The 22,158-nt window shown below is 44.0% G+C and overlaps 1 protein-coding gene across 3 annotated transcripts in view; it reads left to right on the forward strand.

The window, feature by feature from the left end:
• The first annotated feature begins 2,534 nt into the window (after positions 1 to 2,534).
• Positions 2,535 to 22,158, forward strand: part of CREB1 (cAMP responsive element binding protein 1) — a 40,862-nt gene continuing 21,238 nt past the window's right edge. The window contains exons 1-2 of one of the 3 annotated variants that reach the window (XM_040603425.1): positions 2,536 to 2,790; positions 21,834 to 21,955. In XM_040603425.1, the coding sequence (XP_040459359.1) occupies positions 21,842 to 21,955 (114 nt within the window). In that variant the 5' untranslated portion in view covers positions 2,536 to 2,790; positions 21,834 to 21,841. Of the gene's footprint in view, positions 2,791 to 20,695; positions 20,738 to 21,833; positions 21,956 to 22,158 lie in introns of those variants that run through there. The other 2 variants (XM_040603426.1, XM_040603427.1) reach the window with 2 other exon arrangements.

A 22,158-nucleotide genomic window follows, 5' to 3' on the forward strand; every position in this document is an offset into this window, starting at 1 on the left:
ACACACTTCCCAGAAGCCTTGGAAAGAGGAATACCTTTCTAATGTATCTTGGGGAGAATTATGGAGCATTATGTCCTTTAATACAAGCCAAAGGATAGAAGAACAGGAATGGGAAGTAACTACCCCAGATCTCCCAGCCCCAAAAGGAACAGGTAAATTAGACTGACATGCTGTTAGCATCTAAGGGGAGTGTGTGCGTACCGAAGGGGTAGAATATCTACCGACCTTAACGAGATTTGAAAAAACCCTAAAATTTTACATGAGATACAAAAGAATGACACTTCTCTTGGCTTTGCTGAAACGTAGAAATGGCTGACCTCTTAGGTCAGTTAAGTTCATGGATAAAGTGATACGCATTGTGATTGCAAGAGTTCTAATATATGATAAGTATATATGTATTAATTCAATGTACACAGAGATGTTGTTTGATCTTGTGTGAACCAATTTATGAAAAGATGAGACTAATATAAGGGAAAAATACAAATTCTTCCCTTATACCATCACAAATGGGGGATTTGATGTAAGAAGTATTTACTTTAAAAAGAAAGAGAGAGTGAAAAACTGTAAAAATCTATAGTGAAGAAAAAAAAAAGAAAGAATACCATCAGTTAACAGAACACAGCTTTGGGAGAAGGAGAGACACCATAAATACATCAAGTTAAGAGTTATCAAGCTAAGCTCAAGGAGAACCAAATGGTTAAGACACTAAACAAAAAATTGTTTGAGCTATGTGTGAACTATCCTAACTAGCATACTAAAAGATCCACCCTGGAGCAAAGAGAGCCCCCTACCAACAAAGCCCTCTCCCCACAGAACATGCCCTGTGTACCTTTACGTGGAGAGGAGGCTTGTAAGAAATGATGAAAATGAAGTGTGCCTAAACTAAAGATAATTGTAAACAATTGTTCAAAGTGTACAAGAAGTTTTACTGTGCGTTAGGAGGTGGGCTGGCTTTGCAGGGTTACCTCCTAGTACCCACCTCCGTACAGGCCTGCCATTAAACAAGCATATTGGCTCCATGTGCATCAGCTCTTGCACACCAGGTGAAGAACCCAGATTTAGGATATAGGATAACAGATGAAACTCAGCATGAGTAAAATCAGTTCGACCTTCTTGAGAAAACAGGGCTTGACAAGAGGAAAACTAATGTAAACCACACACCAGGATCACCGGACTGCACGGTGGCCTGGCAGCAGGTAGGATCGCTGGGTGGCTGTGCCATGTGGCTGCAAAGATGAACCACATTTGGAGCTTCAAATCTTGTTGTGTAGTGCCATCTTGAGGTTTTGTGAAACGAAAAGTAGCTTCTCCAAGGCTTTCTATAGTTTTTATCTGGTTGTAGTTCCAGCAGTTCATTCTTCAGGGTGGATGGTCAGGTGGATGTGATCACCTGTGTGTATGGGGGAAGCGGCGGAGCCGGGGCTGGCCTGGCCCTGCTGCAGCTCCACGGCAGCATCAATGCTGAAAAACCTCCCCTAGGGAAAGTCCACCTACCCAGCGTTCAAAATCCCCAGCGACAGACACCACACGGGCACTGCCGATGGGGTCAAGGGCCACAGAATGCAGCTGCTCCTCTTCAATGATGAGATACAAACCCGCATCTCATCCCCTTCCTGGCCGTGACACCTGTCCCTGCGGAGAGGTGGCGAGGCATGGGGCCGGCGCCATGGTGCAGCCTGCCGCCTCGGCCACAGCCGCTCCGAAAACGCCGGTGTTACAGCGTCAGTGCCAATGCAGGCTTGTCCCCTCAGCGCTGGTGGAGGCCTGTTGCTCAGGGCCGCGGGATGTCACAGGGATACTTGCGTGGCGATGGAGCAGCAGGCACCCCGGGGCCTGGTTCTGGGCTGCCAGGGCTGGCCGCAGGGCCAGCAAGGGCCGGGCGCAGGGCGGGAGTCGAGCCCCGGAGGGAAAACCAGGCAATGGAGGAAGGTTTGGAGGAGCCACCTGAAGGAGATGAGCGCTTCCCCACGTAGGGAGGGGGTGGTGGGGATGCCCGGCTGCCGGGAGGCATCGAGGAAGGGCAGGATGGCTTGTCACCCACCATGCTGGGCCTGCGAAGACCAGGGACGCTTGGCTCGAGGGGTGGGAACCGGGGGCCTGAGGAAGCCCCCTTCCCCAGGCGGCCCGGCAGCGGGGCACCCGGGAGGGGACCCGGGAGGGCGGCACGTCTCCCGGGGTGCCAGTCCGTGCGCGCGGACGCGCACGGCGAGCTCGGAAGGGCCGGCGCCCCCGGGGCGGGGGGCGTCCCTGGGGCAGACGGGCCCGCGCTCGGCCTCCCGCGCGGCTCGGCCATTTCCGTGAGCGCTCGCGGCTTTCCGGCCTCCTCGGCTCGGCTGCCGCGCCCGGCGGGGGCGCGCGCCCCCCCCGCAGCCCTGCTCGGTGCTTTCCGCGCGGGCCGCCCCGGGCGGAAACGCCGTTCGCGCCTTCGCGGGGCCGCTCGGCTCTTTCCGCCGCCCCTCCGGGGCGCTTCGTTCGTTTCCGCGGTCGCTCGGCTCTTTCCGCGGGGGCCGGCCGCGCGCTCGGCCGTTCCCGCCGCCTGCCGGGCGCTCGGCGTTTTCCGTGAGCGCTCGGCGTTTTCCGTGCGGGCCGCGGCGCGCTCGGCGCTTGCTCCCTGGCTGGCGCTCCTCAGTCGGCCGCTGCCTGCCTGTCGCCGGGCTGGGAGCGCCTGTGTGTGTGTGAGTGACGCGGCGGAGGTGTAGTTTGACGCGGTGTGTTACGTGGGGGAGAGAATAAAACTGCGGCGAGATCCTAGGCGCGAACGAAAGCAGTGACGGAGCAGCCTGGTAACCGGTAAGAGGAGGAAGGCGCCCAGCAAACAGGGGCGGGGGGGAGGGAAGGAAATGGAGCCCGGCGGGGACCAGGGGAGCCGCCGGGCGGCAGGACGCGGGGGCCCGGCCTTGCACCGCCCGCGGGAGGGGCGCCCGCTTTAAAGATGGAGCCGAGCCCTGCAACATCCCCGCCGCCGCCGCGCCGCGAACAAAGGATAATGGCGGATGGGAGCCGGCCCCGGCGGCGGCGGTGGCCGCCACGGCCGGGCGGCGGCGGCGGCGACTCTGGCGGCAGCCAGCGGCGGCGCTCACCGCGGCGGGGAAGGGGGATCGCGCCCCCCGGCCCCAGGAGGAGGCGGCGGAGGAAGACGACGAGGGGGGAGCGGCGGCGGCGGGGGGTGGCCGGCGCCCACCCGCGCCCCCTCCCCGCGCCGCCCTCCGTGTGCGCCCCGCGACCTCCCCCCGGCGCTGCCCGTCTGGCTCGGCGGCGGCCCCGGGCGCGGCCTCCCGGCCGCCGCGGCCCCACCGGGCTCCGGGGCCGGCCGCCGCGGCGGCGGGGCGGGCGGGCAGCCCTCCTGCGGGGCCGCCCCGCGCCCGCCGCTCCGCGCCCGGCCGGTTTCGCTTCCCCGGTGACCCGAATGCGCTGTATAAATAAATAAACAGACTCTTGCCGTGGTGGAAGCGAGTGCGTGGGGCGCTCCTAGGCTCTGTAACACGCTCCTAGGCTCTGTAACGAGAAGTTTTTAATAAAATCTGCATGGACGCTCGGGCCGGCGCTCGGTCTGGTGGTTTGCTTTCATTTGCAGCGCGGGGCAGGGCCGCCGCGCCGGGCGGCTGCGGAGGGGCCGGGGCGCCCTGTCAGCCACGCCGCGCTCCGCCGGCAGCTCGGAGGGGAGCGCCTTCAGCCCGGTGCGCTTACCGGGAACGGCGGTGCCGACCCCAGCAGCCTTGCTGCTTTCCCGGCGGTATTTTTAACCCACGGTGAGCTCGAGCCCGGCCGCGGCTGGTAAATCTCGGTTTGGGATTTGCTTTTGCCGGTCTTGCACGGGCTCCCGGGTGCTGCGCAGCCGGCAGGATTTGACCTCTATCCCGGCTTTAGCAGCAAATGTCAGCTCGGCTGCCGGCTTCCACCGGCCTGGTCCTGCCGCAGCCGTGGGGCTTTTTTCCCCCCTTCCATTGCCTAGGAGAGAAGCCGTTGTTTTGGCTTCATTTCTACTGTCAGAACCTGCATATCTGCTTTTTTGGGTATAGTAATAAGTAAAAACGATGTGGCAGTCTTAAAAAACCTTTTAACCAACGATTGTTAGCACCTCTCAAACGTGTGGAAGGATACCAAAATTTCGTTGGCCATATGACTTTTCTTCCCAGAAAGCTGGGGGCTTTTCTTAATTTTATTTTGTTCTCCCTCTTAAATGTTGAAGTGTCTGCACGTAATCTGCTGCTGGAATAACACCTGTCATGAATATTTCCCCCCCCCTCCCCTCCCCGGCCCCAGCCCTGCGGTTAGAAGCAAGTTTCCTATTTCTTAAATAAAGGACTAGAGACTTACTTAGGAATATCGGATATCTCTGTTCAGTCCCTTGTGACCACTGAACACTATTTCAGAATACAGGAATTTTGAGATTCTACTTGTTCCCTTTCCCTGTGTCAACAAATGTGTTGGGTTTTTTTAAAGTGTGAAGTCACTGACATAAGTTTTTATTCAAGACGTATATTTGTGATTCACATGTGTAGATAGGCCTGTCCTTCCTTGTATGTGAATTTCCATTTTCTGACACTTCCACCACTTCTTTTGAAGTAAAGGCCGAAGGTGCTCCACATCACTTCAGAGTAATACCAACATGAGAAGAGGTTTTCTAAAGTTGTAGTTGATTAATAGGCATCTGAGGACTTCAGTAAGCAATGTAGCTGCTATTAGTGATTAAAGAGAGTGTAGTAGTTGGTGTATTTCATTCATTCTTGGTTCAATGGAATATGCACTTTATTTTAAATACAAAAATGACAGTAAGTTCTTGCATGTTTTTTGTAGCTTTAAAACACAGCATTTTATTTTATTCTATTTCATAATAGAGGGGAAGACTTTCAGATCCGTATTTTCTGATACAGTTCTATTTCCTTACCAGCTATGTATCCTCACAGATCAGAGAGAAAAGGGAACAGGGAGGTGGCTGTGTATTTGCTAAGCATCACTTACAGGTGACGCAAAATGAAATATTTGCATGTAGGAAAGAAGAGTGTAATCATTTTTAATGCTTAAATTTCATTGATAGAACATCAGTGTTTAGATTAGTACTCTCAGCTTTGTGTCTAAATGTGCAGTAAACTGTCTGCAGCTGATCTCTATATTTTTTTTTCCCTTCTATACTTCCGGCCATAAGGGTGTCTGCTACACTGGGTGAAAAAAAAACGCAAAAACCAACAAACCGAAGGTCTGAAAGGGGAGAGGGGTCTGCTGATACAGAAAATTTAGAGGCATCTCGTTTAGACTGTCAAGTCATCAATCTGTCTATTTCCTGGAAGCCTACACCAGCGTAGCTATTGCTGGTACTGATGTCAAATATAAAATACTCTGTAGTAGCTGATCATATTCTGGAAAGTAGCTGTTCTGCTGCAGTAAGAAGCAAATGACCTCTTCTTGCCGAAGTGCAGCAACAGCTCTGTAGGTGCAGATTTTGATAGCAGACAAGGTCCTGACGAGGGATTTCTGATGACACCCTTTTGAAACAAATGGGATATTCACACTTCACCTCTATTTTGGGATCTCTGGAAGCAAGTCGAGATCAGTTACTCATGTCACACTTCTCAAGGCTTTTGTGCAGTGAGAAGGCCGTGCTAGCTTTCTGCCGCTAATCTAAGGTTACTTTCATGGGACATGACAGCAATCCTCATCCACAGGAACAACCCTGCTGAATTCAGTTTGAGCCCTCTGGTGCCCTACCTGCGTACAGTTAGTTTCGTGACAAGGCAGTGATTCTTCTCTGAATCAAAAATTGTGTTGCCTCATCTGCAGTCTGTGTGATCATATTTCATGGTAATTATGAAAACCTGAGCAATCTGCAGTTACCTTTGTACACCACTCAGCATGAAGGCATTGATAACTCTTTTCTTCTTCACAATTTTTAGATTGCTTGGTTGCACCGCAATTAAGAAGGTGAGTGAGGACAAATACGGCACCTTCCATTTTTCCATGTTTCTAAAATAGCCTTTCAGCTGTACAGGAGATGAAGATGTGCCGGGGTCTAGTTGGTCTTCTAGGTAAAAAAGCATTTGAAAACAGACAAGGATTTTCTCATTCTGTGCTGCTGCTGTTTTTCTCTGGCAGTGCTGGATTTAGAATATCCCATGCAAAGTGGACAGAATAGGAAACTAGGTGGTGGAGGAACCACGTAAAGGAAAGAGGGTAGAAATTTGGAGGAAGTGTGTTCCTGTTTGGATCAATGTATATGTTTTATATATATGTAAAACATACACATACATACAAGTTTAAAGCAGCACTGATGCTTGTTAGGTCAGTGATTTTGAGCAAAGTGCATAGGTACAGTGTTTCTTTTACTCCTTAAGATAATAAGCATACCTTTTTTTCTCCTGAGAGTATTGTGAGATTTGATGTTTGTCATAAATCAAGGCCATTACGTGAAAGATGGAAAAATATTTTGAAAGACAGGAGAGTCCTGACAGTTGCTGTTTTGGTTTTCATTGCATTTCAGTCAATCTCTGACATGAGACTGTGCTAGCTACTTTAGGCAGAGCTGCAGGAAGCATTATAATGAACTATTTTGAAGCTACCTTCATGCAGGAAGCTGAAAAAAATGTCTGCCCTTGATGTTTTCACACTTTGGAGGGGAGAGTTCAAGTGATGTGTAAAAATCTCTGATCCTCTAAGTGTTGTTCCAGTGATAGCTTGTTTGGTCAATGAGGTTATTGGCAATTTTTTTTTCCCTCCATTTAGAAGAACTGTAAAGCTGGGTCGTATTTTCCTCTTTTGGCAGAAACTTTTTCAGATAGCTTTCTAAACTTAGGAAAGATCAGGTTCTTTTCTTGAGCAGACTCAAAAAAAACCCCAACCTAACCTGAGAAATCCAAGAATTTCTGAAGTTTGTCTACTGCCTGATGGACTGAAACCATAGTGCCACACACCTTTTTTTGACAGTAATATTGGCTGAAGCATACTCCATGTCTGGTGATTTGTTCATGTCTTCTCCATTGCACCAGTACAGATGTTTGGGCTACTGCATGGCAGGCCTGACGGGAAACAGTCCAGCAGGGTGAGGGGTGGGGAGCCTGATTATTTGTCACCTGGATCATTCCCTCCCCTGGTTGCTGCATGGCTGCACAGTAGCTGTACCAGCATAATCAGGGGAAGGAATGGGGCTGGAATGAGCAGAAAGATGAGGGCAGCTCAAACAGCAGTGCTGCTAAACAAGAAAATGCAGCCTACGTTAAAAAAAATTATCGCTGTGTTTATAACTAAGCTGGATGACATAGGTCCTGTTGTGGTTCTTCCTGCTGCAGCCCTGGATCATTTAGCTAAGTTTAAGTTTTCATGTGCGCTAAAAGGATGCAAATGAACATGAGCAGCAGCCTTTCCCAAACTTTAATATCATGTATACATACTGTTCATTGTGCTACTTATTTACTTGGCTTAAATACCTTTTGTGTGTTTTTTTTTAACGTCTGTCATGTTATGTTCATTTCCTCAGTCCTGTTCTCATGTGTTTTGTTCTAACTTCTAACCTCCTGTTGCTGTTCTCTGCAGCTCTTTGCCACAACTTCTTAATCATTTCTCCAGCAACTCTGCAACCTCCTGTGACATTTTGGTTCCAATAATAACATGCACTTTTCTGATAGGTGCTACCCTTACTTTTCTCTTGTTCACTACTGCTGTTGCAGTATCAATTGAATTTTGCTTTCCCTTGCACCTTTCCTAGGGCTTGAATGTAAAATCTTTTCTCATTTAGCTTATCTTTCATACCCCATGGAATAATGGATGGCAAACATTATTTTCTTGCCTTTTTCTGATGACTCTTCTTCTGGCTCTCTGTAGCTGGCCCGGCCTCAGACTCTGCTGGTGCCTGTCCATTCCTCCAAGTGACATGCAATATGAGCAGGGTTTGTAAATTTATGCCTTTGTAGATTGCAGAGTGCTTTCTCTTAAAAAAGAAAGCCTAGGGCGTTACTGTAAAAGTAGGACCCCTGCCTGTCTTCGTGAAGGTCGTCCAAATCTTTCTCTCTTGTGCTGATAGGAAAATTCTGGGTGATACCAAGGGGGGGAAGATGTGGAAAAGGGCACTGTGTATTAATGCTGCAGCATAATACCAACAGAACAAGTCTGTTGCTGTGGTTTCGTCTGAGCTGGTAAACTGTGTGTGTCTCTCAGGAGACAGACATCATACTCCTTCCTGCTGGCCTCCTCCTGGCTGTATGGTGTTCAGCCATCCCTTACATTGGCTGTAGTGTTGATTGTATGTAAGGTCTAATGAGCCAGTTCAAATCACTAACCCAGGAGAAAACTGTGCTTTTTTGTTAGGTTAGTTGTCTCCTCTGTGAGTGAGCTGAATTGGTTGGTGATTGAGATGCTGTAAGCACCAGCACTGGTGCAAGTTCGCAGGGGGAGTATATGGAGAGGGTGGAGGGGGACGCAACTTCCTTCAGCATCAAAGAGCTGGGTCATCAAACTCATCTTGGGGAACTGCAGCGCATCCATGATCCACAGTGAAAGAAGGAAGAGAAAGGCTCTGTCCATGGTGATCAGAGCCACATCAGTTTGTCACAGCTGGGAAAGCTAGAACACAGTGTCTCAGTTGAAGGAAAAAAAAAACAGGGAGGGGAAGTTTCCCTCTTGAAAACCTGGTGACACCTGTGTGATTAAATTGGCTACTCCTTATCAGAGGCAGGTTTGGGTCCTCTCAAGAGGTTGGATCAGTGTAACTCCTGCGTCCTTTTCTTTATGAGAAGCCTTGTCAGGTGGGGAGAATTACACGTAACATTTCTTTAACCAAGCCCAAGTTGAAAAATGAAGCTCCAGAAGGGGTCCAGATCCAACCCGGTGGTGGAAATACTGTCAGTTGGCCCAAGGCATGTGGGTGGTGAGCTCGTGTTAGTTTCCCTTTTACTGTAAACTGTAAACAGGCCTGTCTTCCTGATTTTAAAATAATAATTGTGGCTGAAACTACTAGCATGAAAATTTGGAGTGTATAATCAATGCACATTATCCTGGGATGGGTAGAGGAAGAAGTATGTTACCTGCTGCAGACAACTGCTTTGTCAGCGATATGGCTGTTTGAAAAATGCATCTCTCTGCCCAATCCTCAGAAAGCTAATGTTGACTCTGTAAAAAAAAATCATCCTGTTTCCAGCCTCCCACTCTTAAGCGGAGTCATCATCAAATCAAATCATCATAATCAAATCACAGAATATAGATGTTTTCTTTTCTTCAGCATCTTTGTTAACTTCCCACAGTCTTATGACACTTGTACCCCATGATTTGATCTACCTTGCTTTCATTGGCGGGCCTGGCTGCAGCAGGGTAGGCTCTGCTCCACCTTCCCTGTTCCAGCTCCTGCGCCAGTAGCATCGGTATGGTTGTCTGTGAGGCAGTGACATGAACTGGATCAGAGAACTGGTCCAGGATAAAAATAAGTTGTCTTTTCTGGTCTATCTGTAGGGCAAATTAGTTGCCCAGTCCCATTTACTGCACAGCCTCAGAGGCAGCTGTAAAGGTATGCATAAGAGGGAATCCAGAGAAAAGCAGAGCCTGAGCTGGCAGTGCTGCCAGCAGAAATGCTTGTAAGACTGTAGCTGCAGTGGGCAAAATGGGGGTTTTCTTTTGTGTGCAACACACTGATGCAAAACATGGATTCTGTTTCTTTCTCTGGCTGTTTCTGGTTCATCACTGGCTCCCGTTGCTTATTCAGGGTCATCATTCTGCCCTTCAGTGTTACCAGCAAGTCACATCTCTGTTCCATGGAGACAGGTGTGTTGCCCACAGGTAATGCAGGTCTTAAACTCCGATTAAGTATTTGAGAACCAAGATAAATTGTGCTGGAGGTGATACTTACGCAGAGTAGGTCTGCTTGGCAGGTATATGAGAGGTCTTTCTCATTTAAGAAGCTCTCCTGCACTGTCCAGACAAATATGAAAATACATGAAAATAAATCAGAATCCACTCAGTTGGTAACATTAGTCAAAATTATTTTACTACAAAATTTGTAGCAGTTACTACAAACTTCTGTTGCAGTTGGTTTTTAGGGAGAGGGCTAGTCATAGATTTAATTTTGGTGTGTTAAGCAAGATGTGCCTGCTGTTGCTTCAAGACTAATTGACCAAGCAACAATGATTTCAATATGACCAGTAAAGCCAGAGCAATTTTATGATATAAAATATATCTAAGTCTGAGCTGTGGCTTAAGCCTCAAATCTTTTGGGTTTAATGTTGCAATAAATTTTGTGAATAGGATGCATTCAAGAGTTGGACAAGGGCAAGGTTTGTAAGGAAGTGCCGTTTTTCTTGTGCATACCTGGGCATACTCTACGGTAGCACTCCCAACTGCAGAAAAAATTCAAAGGTTTTCACTTACTTGAGACAGTGGAAGCAAAAAAATAGTCTATATTGCCTGTTAAGAAAGAAACAAAGCGATTAAACCATAACAGAAGTATGTTGTTTGTACAGATACAGGTTATTTTGAATTTCAGGCATTTGACTTTATAAGTGGTAAATGTCAGCTTTGTATAAATAGTTCAGTCTGTCTTACTTTCAGATGACCATTTCTAAAGATAATCAATAAAACAGTGAAAGTATTGGTCTGAAACATCTATTTTGTTGTGGTTTCTTTCTGAACTCACTAGAAGTGTTGAGTTTTTTTTAATTAAGACTTTCCAATGTTTACCAAGTTATATAACTTCGAGCTCTTATACTATGGGTTGAACTCTAAAAATACTACGTATGTTCCAAGCATCAAACAGAATGAACAATGTTTGTTTTAATAGTTTATGCCTATAAAGCTTGCAGCGTAAATACATGAAATGGCATTTTTTAATTAATTAATCCTTTAGTCACTGTCATTCAGAGGTGGGTTAGAAATGCTAGCAGTGGAGCTGTCCCTTCTCACCGACAGACAGAATCTCAGCACAGACACAAATTCTACCTAAAATTCTCTTGTCAAGTTTAACTACGCTGCTAATAATACCTGAAACTCCATGCCTGTCCTGAATTTCTTAACTGATTTGGTAGCTTTCTGAAACAGAAGAATGGTATAAAAACAAGTGTGATCTGTATCACTTTGGGATTCCAGCGTCAGACCCTTTTCAATCTGCAGTATTTTGCTGAGGTGACCCACAGTGTTTAAATCTCAGGCTTTTTTTTTTAAATTTTTACATGAACAAACCAAATGGATGATGACATTCAGATATCTAATTTGACCAAACAAAAAACTTTACGTCCTGACAGTTAGCCTCCTCTTTATAGAATGGAAAAGGAAACATTTACTTTATTCATGGGAGAGTCCCCTGAATTTCTGGGACTTTCCAGAAAATTAAATTTCAGAATATATTTTTACATTCATAATGCATTAGAGTGTCATCTTTAATCAGTGTAATCTTTAAGAACCTTCAGTCTATTCTTATGCTGTTCTGATAAATGTTATGCATCTGTTAATATTTTCACACTGTAAAATTAACAGAGACTGTGGAAACATTATTTTGGAATAGAAAGATCTCAGGTAATAATAAACATGCTTATATGCTTATCTGTCTTTAGCACATTCCTGCATGTGCTTCCATTAAATCATACCTGTAGGTAATTTAAATTGTTACAATTAGGGAAACACCTGTATGGAGGTAATTCCTTTCTCTGTTACAGGTGTAAGATTACTGTATGTTGCATTCTTGTCCCTTGGGCTTGGAGCACTCAGGTTAACCAGACTGATGTGGATCTGTGTAATGCACTTGTTTTTAGGTTTTAATAAGTTGTTCCTGATTTGCTCTGAGCACCAAAAGAGAGCTGGATGATCTTCTATATAATTTCAGAGTAGCTTTAGCTTTGTTCACTTAAGCATTTGTCATGTACCCAGTGATCAAGACTGCATGAATCTGTACCACATATATAGAGCAAATCCTATGCAGGAGACACTTTTTAAAAATACCTTCATCTTAACAACATCATAGGCCTACTTCACTCTTTCTATGAGACCGGCTCTGTTGAGCAGTCAGTCATGGCTCCTGCAGTTTGCTGAGAACAAGTTTTAGTAGTTTCCCCACCTCAGAGTTAGCAATTTTTTTAAAATATGAGTATTTGTAGAGTCTCTCCCTACAGAGTTGCATGCTGCCAGAGGTTTGGGATTGCAGCAGTTCCTCCAGCTGATGCCTCTGACGTGGGATGTTTAAAGGTTGCTTGTCATGTGGACAGAGATCCTTAGAACATGTCAAGCCATTGTCAAATACGTCTTGCAGCATTTAGGTGGTTCTTATTCTGCCAGAATGAATGATGGGGCAGTGAAAGACAGTAAGAGGCAGAAACTCATGTGGAGGAGAACAAGTATGATCTGTCTGAATTGCTGTGGCAGGTAAAGTAGAAACCTCAAGTCCTGACAGGTCTACCTAGTGGAAAAAAGGAAAATATGCACCTTCTTAGATGGGTCTTAACCTGGCTAACTTGGCATAATTTTCTGCTCCGAACACTTCCATTGGTGGTAGGGACACAGTCCTCTTTTCTACCATCATCTCCCATTTTCTCCTTGTCACTGAAGAAGGAGAAGGTCTCTGTCTGCTTGCAGAATCAGCTCTCCTTTCTGTCACTCTGGACTGCCTTAGCTCTTCTGCTTGAACACCTTCACAAGCCAGTGTTTGTTATGAAAGGAGGTGGCCCAAAAGGCTCTGCTTGTTGACCAGCGCAGCAGGATAAATTATTTGGCATACGTAGATAGCTGGGTGGCACCAGAGCACTGTTTCTAATTTGCTCACTGTGCCAGCCAGGTTCAACCTACCTCCTTACACAGGGGTCATGTCGCTGCTTTAGCATGGCGCTGAGCCCAAGCTAACTACCCGTACTAAGAGGTAGGGTGTACCAGCTTGGGCACAGGGCCTCATGAGCAGAACAGAGATGTTTATCGTACCCATTGCTGTACTTGCATCACTTAGGTTCAGGCTGCGTTAATACACCCCATGGCTTTTAGATGAGTGCTGGTTCATGTCCAGCAAGCTTTCACCACAGGCTGAGCAGGTGTCGTCCCCACCTTGCAGCGTGAGGTACCTGCTGTTTGCAGAAGTCAGCACTGCTGGTGAACTGCAGCGCCTAGCAGCATCACAGGGGCTCCCCTTTTGAAGAAACAGACAGACAGACAGACAGACAAAGATACTTCACTAATCTTAGTACCGATGTAATCATATCTTCCTATTTTAATAAATACTGCAATCAGACTAGTGTGTAGTCACAGTTTAGCATTGAAGTTAGAAGTGCAAGTATGAGAAGTGGCTGGCTTCATGTCAGTGCAGTCAGTTGTGCTGAGAGGTCAGCTTCAGGTCTCATGCAGTCATTCATTCCTCAGTTCTCCACTCGCTGCTGTTTAAGTCAAAAGCAAAAGGAGAGTTTGACAAGGGCCAAAAATTAAACCTCGTCATGAGTGGCTATGCTGATAATTTGCTAGGCCTGTTCCAGCTGCAAGGAGCTTGTTTCTGGAGTTCGTCATGTATCAGTGGGAGCGTTAGCTCCCAGTTGCCATTATAAAAAATCATTTGCTGCCTGTATTTTATGTGGTGTTTAAGATGTCTGCACACAAATTATACTGTTCAGATATGCTGTTCTGATAATTTTTGTTAAGTAACCAGCAGCTACACATTGCAAAGTGAGCCGCAGTGCTTTCAGCAGATACGTGGAGAAGAAGCACTTATTTTGACAGTTTCACATGGTTTCATTTTTGTGAAAGGAAAACTTTTTTCTACAGTTACTAGGAGTTGCAAGAAATCAGCATAGATTGAAAACTAGGTGCTTTTTATGTTCTAAAAATAATGTTGGAGAACAGATGGTAAGCTGTAGTAAAGTGTGGTCACTTTGTATGTAAATACTGTGCATAAATATGGTATTGGCAACAAGTGTGTAAGAACTACAAAATGTGCTGAATTCTCAGAAACGAGCAAGTTCTCATTAAGTCCTCGTGAACTGATTGTAGATACTGCCCAGGACATCCTTAAAATACCTGGTTTCTCTCAAATTCAGTTTGCAGGTATCTTTCAGCTTTTTTGTTTTGGTTTGGGTTTTACTACACGTATTCACTACAGGTGTTTATAAGTAGTTACAATAATTCTGTCCTATGTTAAGGATCACAGGTGTAAAGTATGTGAATTAGTCTTTTAATACTGTAAGTGCATTCAGTATGAAGACAGAGCATTTATAATTAGAACGTATTTATAGAATCGGTTTTCAGTAATCATAATAGTAGTTACCCAATGATTTTATAACCTTTCCTGGATTTGTTTTGACATTTTGTTTTGTCTAAGTGAAGTCTGACAGTATTTTGGGGGAATTTCTGAATGGAAGGGGGTAAGACAGTGGAGAGGCATTTGTTTGCTTTTCATTGTTAACGCCTTAGGAGATGCTTCCTCTGGTCTTTCCACTCAGCCCCTTTGCAGAACTGGTGTATTCACATAAGACCCATCCCAACTATTAGATAAAGTTAGGGAAAAGGTGGGGTTTGTAAATACATATTATCAGTAGAATTAAAATAAGTAGTTTTGTTCTTTCTAAGCTGGCTTCACCTTTACTTTTAGTGCCCAGTTCACAGTCTCAAAAGGAAAGGTTGTAGTTCAGTTAGGTTCCTTAATTCTATATTGAGCAAGAAAAGGCAACATAGATTAAACATGATTTAAATAATGTACGTGTACCAAGTACTTGTTGGATGCTCTTGTATTTGTTCATAGAATCTGTGATGCAAGAAATAATTTGTAGTTAATTGTCACAATCTCTTAAAAAGCTTGAAGGCAGAAACACTAGATACTAGTAAAATGGCAAGAGCGTGGAGTCAAATCAGAAAAATCAATCAGTGAAGTGTTTATAAGCAACTTTCACTTGCACACCTTACCTGTGCATACTGATTCACCATCTACGTGATCAATATCAGCTTTCTTGTGTTACGCTAACAGAAGACAGTATCTAGACATGATCACTGATTTGGGTGCTCCCTGCTGTAGCTGTGAGATCAGGTGTTTGGTCTTCTGCCCTTGTTTTAAAATGTGCTACTGCTTTTTCTTTAGTGAAAGGGAGATTGAGCATGCAACACAACTGATTTGTTCCGGTACTTTAGTTATTTACATACCTGAATCTGTTAAGTATGAGAAATTTTCACTGACTTTGGAAGTACAGCTACAACTGCACTAGAAGTTTTGTTGGAAAAGTCATGAGCCAGAAAAGTTTCTTACACATAATCAAGGCTCCTGGTTGCATTTCTTCTGTGATCTGTATGAAAATACTACATCATTTGCCTTTCTTGCATTGGCTGTTACGCTATGTATTCAGTCAGCAAAGAGTTGTCAGAAACTTCTCGGAGTGTCATCTTGGTGGAGACAGAAGTGGGATTAGAGGTATTACATTCAGGTGATGGTCTGATTCTGCTTTGTGCAAGATCTCTTTACGGTGAGATTCAGTTTTTCTTGGAAGTTCAAGATCAAATACTTCAACTTCAGTGACAAGAAGAATTTTTCCAGCTTTTTATTCTTTGGTTTGCCTGGCACATTGCTGTGTGTGAATGCAAATAATCTCTGCAAATACTTTTCCCCATTTTTGATGTTTTCAGTGGAGTTGGTTGTCAAGGCCATTCTTTTACATCCACTTCCACTCGGTTTGCCAGGCCCTTGCCCAGCCGTGACCCAGAAGCTGGCATGATCGTTGAGTGTCTATGTGGTGACTCGTTCAGAGAAGTGGTAAAAGGTAGATTTAAGACAAAGCAGCAAACATAGGTTGTGTTCACAGTGTGATGCACAGTCCTGTCACCCGGAGGAGAGGGCAGGAGGAGCAAATACCCAGGGTGCAGCGGCAGGGGCAGTGCCAGCTTGGGATGACAGAGAAGCACTGACATAAATTGCAGTTCCTGTGCCAACCCACTGTAGTCGTTAGCGACAGAGAGAGATAATTATGGGCCTGTCTTGTCCTTTTGAGCATTTATTACTGGTTATTTGAAGTCCCATGTGTTAGCTGTAAATAAAATTATTTTTCGTTCAATGTTTTCAGTCTGGCAGCCATTGAATGGAGTTCATAAAGTGGCTGTTGAGCTGCAGCTGAAAGGGCTGCAGATGCTACAAGGTAACAGTGGAAATGTTTCAGATTTCATGTGAATGTTCTCGGTACTTACACTGGAAAGGTGAAAACAAATAATAGCACACGAGTGGGGTTTGATGACCCTTTCAGTCCTTTCATGGTGGATCTGTGGCTTTATAAAGCCACACGTAGTAAATACAGAGTGAGTCAGATTCCTGGAACTTTGGACCGTGGAGCTGTATTTGCTTCCTGCACAATTGTACTGGCATGCCTGCTATGAATAAAGCCGAATACAGGGCTTGAGAAGCAGGCATTGCCTCCATTTCCCTTCCATCAGCCCCCTTGCTGCCCCAGTCCTTCGCTGCCATAAGCAGCTGGGTGGCTGAGTATTGAACTGGATCGGGAACCTGATGTGGCTGCAGGTGACGGCTGGTGAATGTCTGAGGATGTTGCACAAGTTGGTCTCCAGGTGGGCGCAAGTTTGTTGGGTCTCTGCTCTGCACTGTTTTTGGAGGCTGTCATGTTGTTCTTCAAAACCTGGGTGTGTAATTCAATAAAATAAAACCAGAATTTGTATCTAGCTATGGAAGAGAAGGAGACTTTAAAGTGTGTCACTTGGTAAAGCTGTGCTTGCTTGTGAGCGGGCTGTGGCAGTACGTCTGAGGTGTAAAGCGAACTGTGTTGCCTCAAGGTGTAGTTATGTTGTATGGCCAATAACTGTCAGTGTAAGCATTAACTGATAACTGAATTGTCACTATATCACTAAAGACAGAAAAGGAAGGCTTGCAGGGAGAGGTATTATGTTTTACTGTGCCAGCTGTACGACTGAAAAGCACAGAAAGCTTTGGGGCATTCATTTGCGTTTTTAAGGATTAGAGATTGATTTAAATCCTGACTCATGATGATTTGTCTTCCTTCTAGATCTGCACTTTTTTTGGTATGAAATAACCATAATTTGGGATATTCTTGGGTATTGTTATCCATGTGCATGTCTTAACACCTGTTTGAATCCTGATAACTTGCTTATCAGCAGCAGCATCAGTGCTCTATTTGTGCAGTACATAAAGTATCAATTTTCATAATATTTAATACATATTTGTAAGTTTTCATTTTCATACTTTTAAATTTGTCACCTTTCATCTTTGCTGTTCTTATAATCAGACAGTGAATGTTTCAAGTTTACTTACCCTGTTACCAATATAAATTATTTTTTGTTGTTTGAAGCATTTTTCTCTCTGGAGTAAGTATTGTATTTCTATCTAGTCTCTTCATACAGCAGATTTTCATTGCCCCAAATTTTTGCTTTCTCTGCACACCCAGGTTCCACAGAACTCATTTTGAAGATGGCTCCTAATGTCTGTACTGTCATCCAGCTGATGTATAGGGTCCATCTATACAAACAAAGTTTTTAAACATTACCCTGTCTCTTATTACTGTTGCAGTGTACCACTTCAGCTTTTCTTACCATGGATGCATGTTAAGCAGAAATCTGAAGTGAACTATCTGCAGTAATGCCCAGGCCCCCTTTCCAAGTTTACACAACTAACAAGACAGATTTATTCAGATTTTTCTACGGTGTGTGGTTCCATTTCCCTGCAATCTGCAACTGTTTGTGTTTATTAGCATCTGTCTTCAGCTATCATGGTGTAAATTGAGCTAGTATAGTTAGTTATCTTCCACTGAACTTCTTTCTCCCAGTCCTGATTTGGCTAAAACAAATTACTGGGTGTCAGCTGAATGTTTAGCTTTTTGGCTTTTCACCTTCAGAGTTTCAAATCATTAGTAAGCACATTATTAAGAAAGTATTAGTAATTATAATAATAGCTGCTTTGAACTAATAAAGAAAAATGTGTATTACATAGAAGTCATGAGTTAAACCATCTCTAACCAGGTGATCTCATCAGCTCTCTTAACCTGTGTTCAGAGTTCATAGCCAAGTTGCTTTAGGCAAGCATACTCTGGTTTTCCAACTCTGGTTGTTAACAGCTAACTGTTCAGTTAGTTTCATTTAGAATACTTGGTTCAAGATGAACTACAGCAGTTATTTATTTTTCCTCAAAGTGGGAGTACAGGTACTCTCCTGACAAGATGGAAAGTAACCTGGAAGCAGGGAGGGGTGAGAGGAAGGTGTGCTCCCTCTGCTCCTGTATGCGCTCCCTGCCTTGGACACATGTTCCCCACTGGGACACTTTCAGATCCCTGCTTCCCTTCGAGATTTTGAGGTGTGGTGGCTGCCAGGGAAATCAGTGCCTGGGAGCAGGGTGGGCCACTGTGAACAGGGCAGGAGGAGCAAAAGGATAGTGTGGTGGGGTGGGCTTGAGGACCCACAGCGGTACTGGTCAGCGAAGTTTGTCTAGTCTAGGGGTATATGAGAGCTTAGAAAGGAGGTAGAAAGATTGGCATTCATTTGTAGGTGTGGGGAGGTTAAGGTTTCAAACCAAACATCATTTCATCTGTTACATTGTAAATTACAAGAACTAATAGGAATTGACAGCCTTAATTTCAGCCATCCTGGTCTTAATCCGAACACACAATTTACTAAGTATTTATGTTCTAGGTGCCTGCTCTTACATATCTTGGCAATCTTAATCATACTGTACTGTTAAAGTTAAAAATAAAACAATGTGGTAATCATTGTATCTGGAATATGATGTTGTGATGCTAAAAAATTGATTCCTTCTTTTCCTCACAAGTTACCGTAAAAGGTAGTAGTGAAGGTGTTAGAATACAAATAGTGTGATGTGTAAGTGCAAGGTAAATGGAACCAAATTCAAGAGTACTTAGAACTTGTGAATAACACGAGACTAAGAGCTTATCCAAAAACTACAAGTAATGTTGGACACTCATTTAAACTGCATGTGTTAAGGTGTAAATCTTGCAGGCGGCTTCCTGCATTGTTTGGTGCTTACTGTATGTACATTATGAGGAGGTTCCCTTTAGGTGTTTGCAAGTCACGTTAAGAATTTGATTGCCGACATTTTGGTGTTGTAGAGGAGGGAGCACCCCAAAATGCTAATGTTTTTGCTGATTGCATATGCAAAAGATGATGCAGGTGTGGAAACCAAGCTTGTAAAACCAGAGGTCCTTTGCTGAATAGCGTGTGAGAGAATTGGAAAGTCTTCCTAGGAAAATACTGCATTTAACAGCAGGAATTTGGCAACATCTACCTTTGCAAACATTGCTAAATACCTGATTCAAGAGACTTCTCACTTGCACATTTCATCTATTTCTAATTCCATTTGTATAGCAACTGACTCCATACTGGAGTAATGGTTTCTATCAGCAAACAAAAGCATTATTAGTTTTGAAACATACTTGAATTTGTAGCTGGGGAATTGTTTTTAAAGTTCTTTTCAGATACTTGGCTGGGAGATGTTGCGAAAGATCTGCTCCTCAAATGGTTCCGATGAGGTAGTGTTTTGGCTGGAGTCACCATGATACATGCATCGGAATTGGGAAAAAGTTGTTGATTTTCTTACCTTGGACCAAACTGGCTGATAGTTGCAAAAAAGTGATAAAACCAGATATCTCTTTAAAAATTATAAAAATCTAAGAAACCTACAGTAGTCTGGTTTGTAGTTTGCACTTGTGAAAATGCGGAATGCTCAAAAATTTGGCGTATAATAGAAGACTAAGACTGTTACAGTACAACTGGTGTGTTAAAGTTCTGATAGAAAGCCACTTAAACTGTTGTCATTAATGAAGTCTTTAAGAACTGTTTGGTAATATATACTGCAAATAGTAATAGTGCATGGGTTTTCTTTTGTGCTTTCTGGGAGATGAAATGCAGCACAGAGATTTGGTACAGTAGGAAAGAAGGGGGGGACACAGGCTGTTCTTGAAAGTCTTATAAAAATAGTAACATCTAGACTACTTAAAATGCAGTGAGTTTACAATTAATTTCTTTCATGGCCAGTTGACCAGTATATGCATAAAGGTAGAGTATTGTTTATCTGTGAGCATTTGTCAGACTAATACCTAGTTTATGTGGGACAAAAATCATGGCAACAGGGAGAGGCATAACAAAATCCCAGGTGCTTAGAGGAATTTTAATTACTTTTTCCAAAAAATTCTAAATTGTATGTCACTGTTTTTAAGGAAAATCAGGTTTAATTCTTTTCCTTCTTTTCGTTTCCTAAGAATTTTTAAAATTGTGTTGGAACTAAATATTTGGTACTTAAACATTTCACTGTTCACACACACACACGCTCATTTGAACAGTGACTTTCAATACTAAACATACGGATTTTGGTTTGTATATATTGACTTGCTTTCTTTTGATGTGAGATGCAGCTACTGCTTTGAAATGCTGTTTTATCTTTTTTTGATTAGTGATCGTTTACTGTAAGACAGAATTCCACATTATACTCTGGATTGAAGTGTGACTCTACTGCTTTAGGCAACACATCTCCAAAGAGTATTCTGTTTCCTGTAATACTGTAGTATAGTCTGCACCGAAATGGAAGTTTCCCTGACTTTGTGTTTAAAGTGAAATGTCTTGAATGTGGTCATGGTACTACCACCTGTATTGACACTTCTAAGTCTTTTCCCGGGGAGGGGCGAGGGGGGTGGTCGTGGTGGTGGTGGTGGTGGCAGTAAAGTTTAGCAAGGAGAGGGGCATTTCTCCTTCTTTCCACCTTTCTTCTGATCTGAGCATCCTCTGCCTGCAGGCTCTTCCCCAAAGCAGAAATGCTCTACTGGTTGTTTTGCTCCAGCGCTGAAGACAGGTATGTGCTGCCCTAGGGTAGCCAGAGGCCTGAGTAGGTTGGGCAGCACAGGGTGGGACACAGAATAAATATTGTGGCTATGGACATTCTTAGTATTTGATGGACATTCTTAGTATTTGATATTTGGAGTTCTGTATAATACAATGGTATTGCTGTATCACCATTGGGAGCATTTCCTTGTATTTTGAAGTCATATTTTATATATTAAATCTTTCCATACCAGTATTTAGAGAAGATCTGAAAAGTAATTTTTGCAGATCAGTGCAGGATTTAACATTCATTGCACTCTGCCTACATGCATGGTTTTGGAAGTTATGCAACCTCTTTTTTTATAGAGTTTCATGTTATGGTGATCTCAGCTTGCTCAGTTATTGCTTAGAAATATAAGTGTATTAGGAGCTATATATGATAGAAAACCTAGGTCATGACAAACTACTATGTACCTCTAAATACAAAAACATCTATTTGCAATAAGGTTCAAGTAGAAATGGCTTCCATCATTTACGTATACTGACTTTAAAACTGCTGAGTAGAGAAGACTCAAGTTGCTGTGACATAGTCACACAGTCTGGTTGTGGAAAGAATTTGCATGGAGATGTTGCATATTTAGTTCAGACAGAAGACGACTGAAAACTAAATGCCCAACACAGAAGCAATTGCTATTGGTTATCTGCAAACTGCAGTTGCGGGGGAGAGGGAGGGCTGTAGCAGGGCATCTTGTCACCTTGGCACTGAAGGAGCACCCTTCCTGACAGACTGCCGGTCGTTATTCCAAATTCCAGGGGTACTAGATCATCATAGTGCGATTGCTCAAGCAATTTTTTTAAGATGAGCAAAATGCATTTTTTCTGATCTCATTATTGGAGGAGACTGGACCTGTTTTTCAGAAACATTACACACAGAAAAATCAACCTGAGAGGCAGACACCTGGCATGAAAAACATTTGCCTGAATGCTAATAGTTTGGCAACAGTTTAATAAGCAAATGAAAACAGTATGTAGTAATGGGAACTCAGCTGCAGTGATTGCTACCAGATCCACCAAGAATAATGGACTTGCATACCAACCCAGACTTACGACAAATATTGTGATTGTAGGTAACTAAATGACCATGGAATCTGGAGCAGAGAACCAGCAGAGTGGAGATGCAGCCGTTACAGAGGCAGAAACCCAACAGATGACAGTACAGGCACAACCACAGATTGCAACGTTAGCCCAGGTATAAAATCATACGGTGTAATAGTTTTACCTATTGGATAATTTTTTTAAAAGGGTTAATGTCTGCTCATGGGCCTGAGAGAAGGTTCCATTGATATGATTCTGAAACAGGTACAATGTATAGTTCCTTTAATATTTGTCTTCACATTTTTAAAGCAGTAGAGATTTTTAACTTCCCATCACACTAGGCTGGTTTTGGTCCTG

The sequence above is a fragment of the Falco naumanni genome, chromosome 8 (genome assembly GCF_017639655.2).
Source record: "Falco naumanni isolate bFalNau1 chromosome 8, bFalNau1.pat, whole genome shotgun sequence".
Lineage (NCBI taxonomy): Eukaryota > Metazoa > Chordata > Aves > Falconiformes > Falconidae > Falco > Falco naumanni.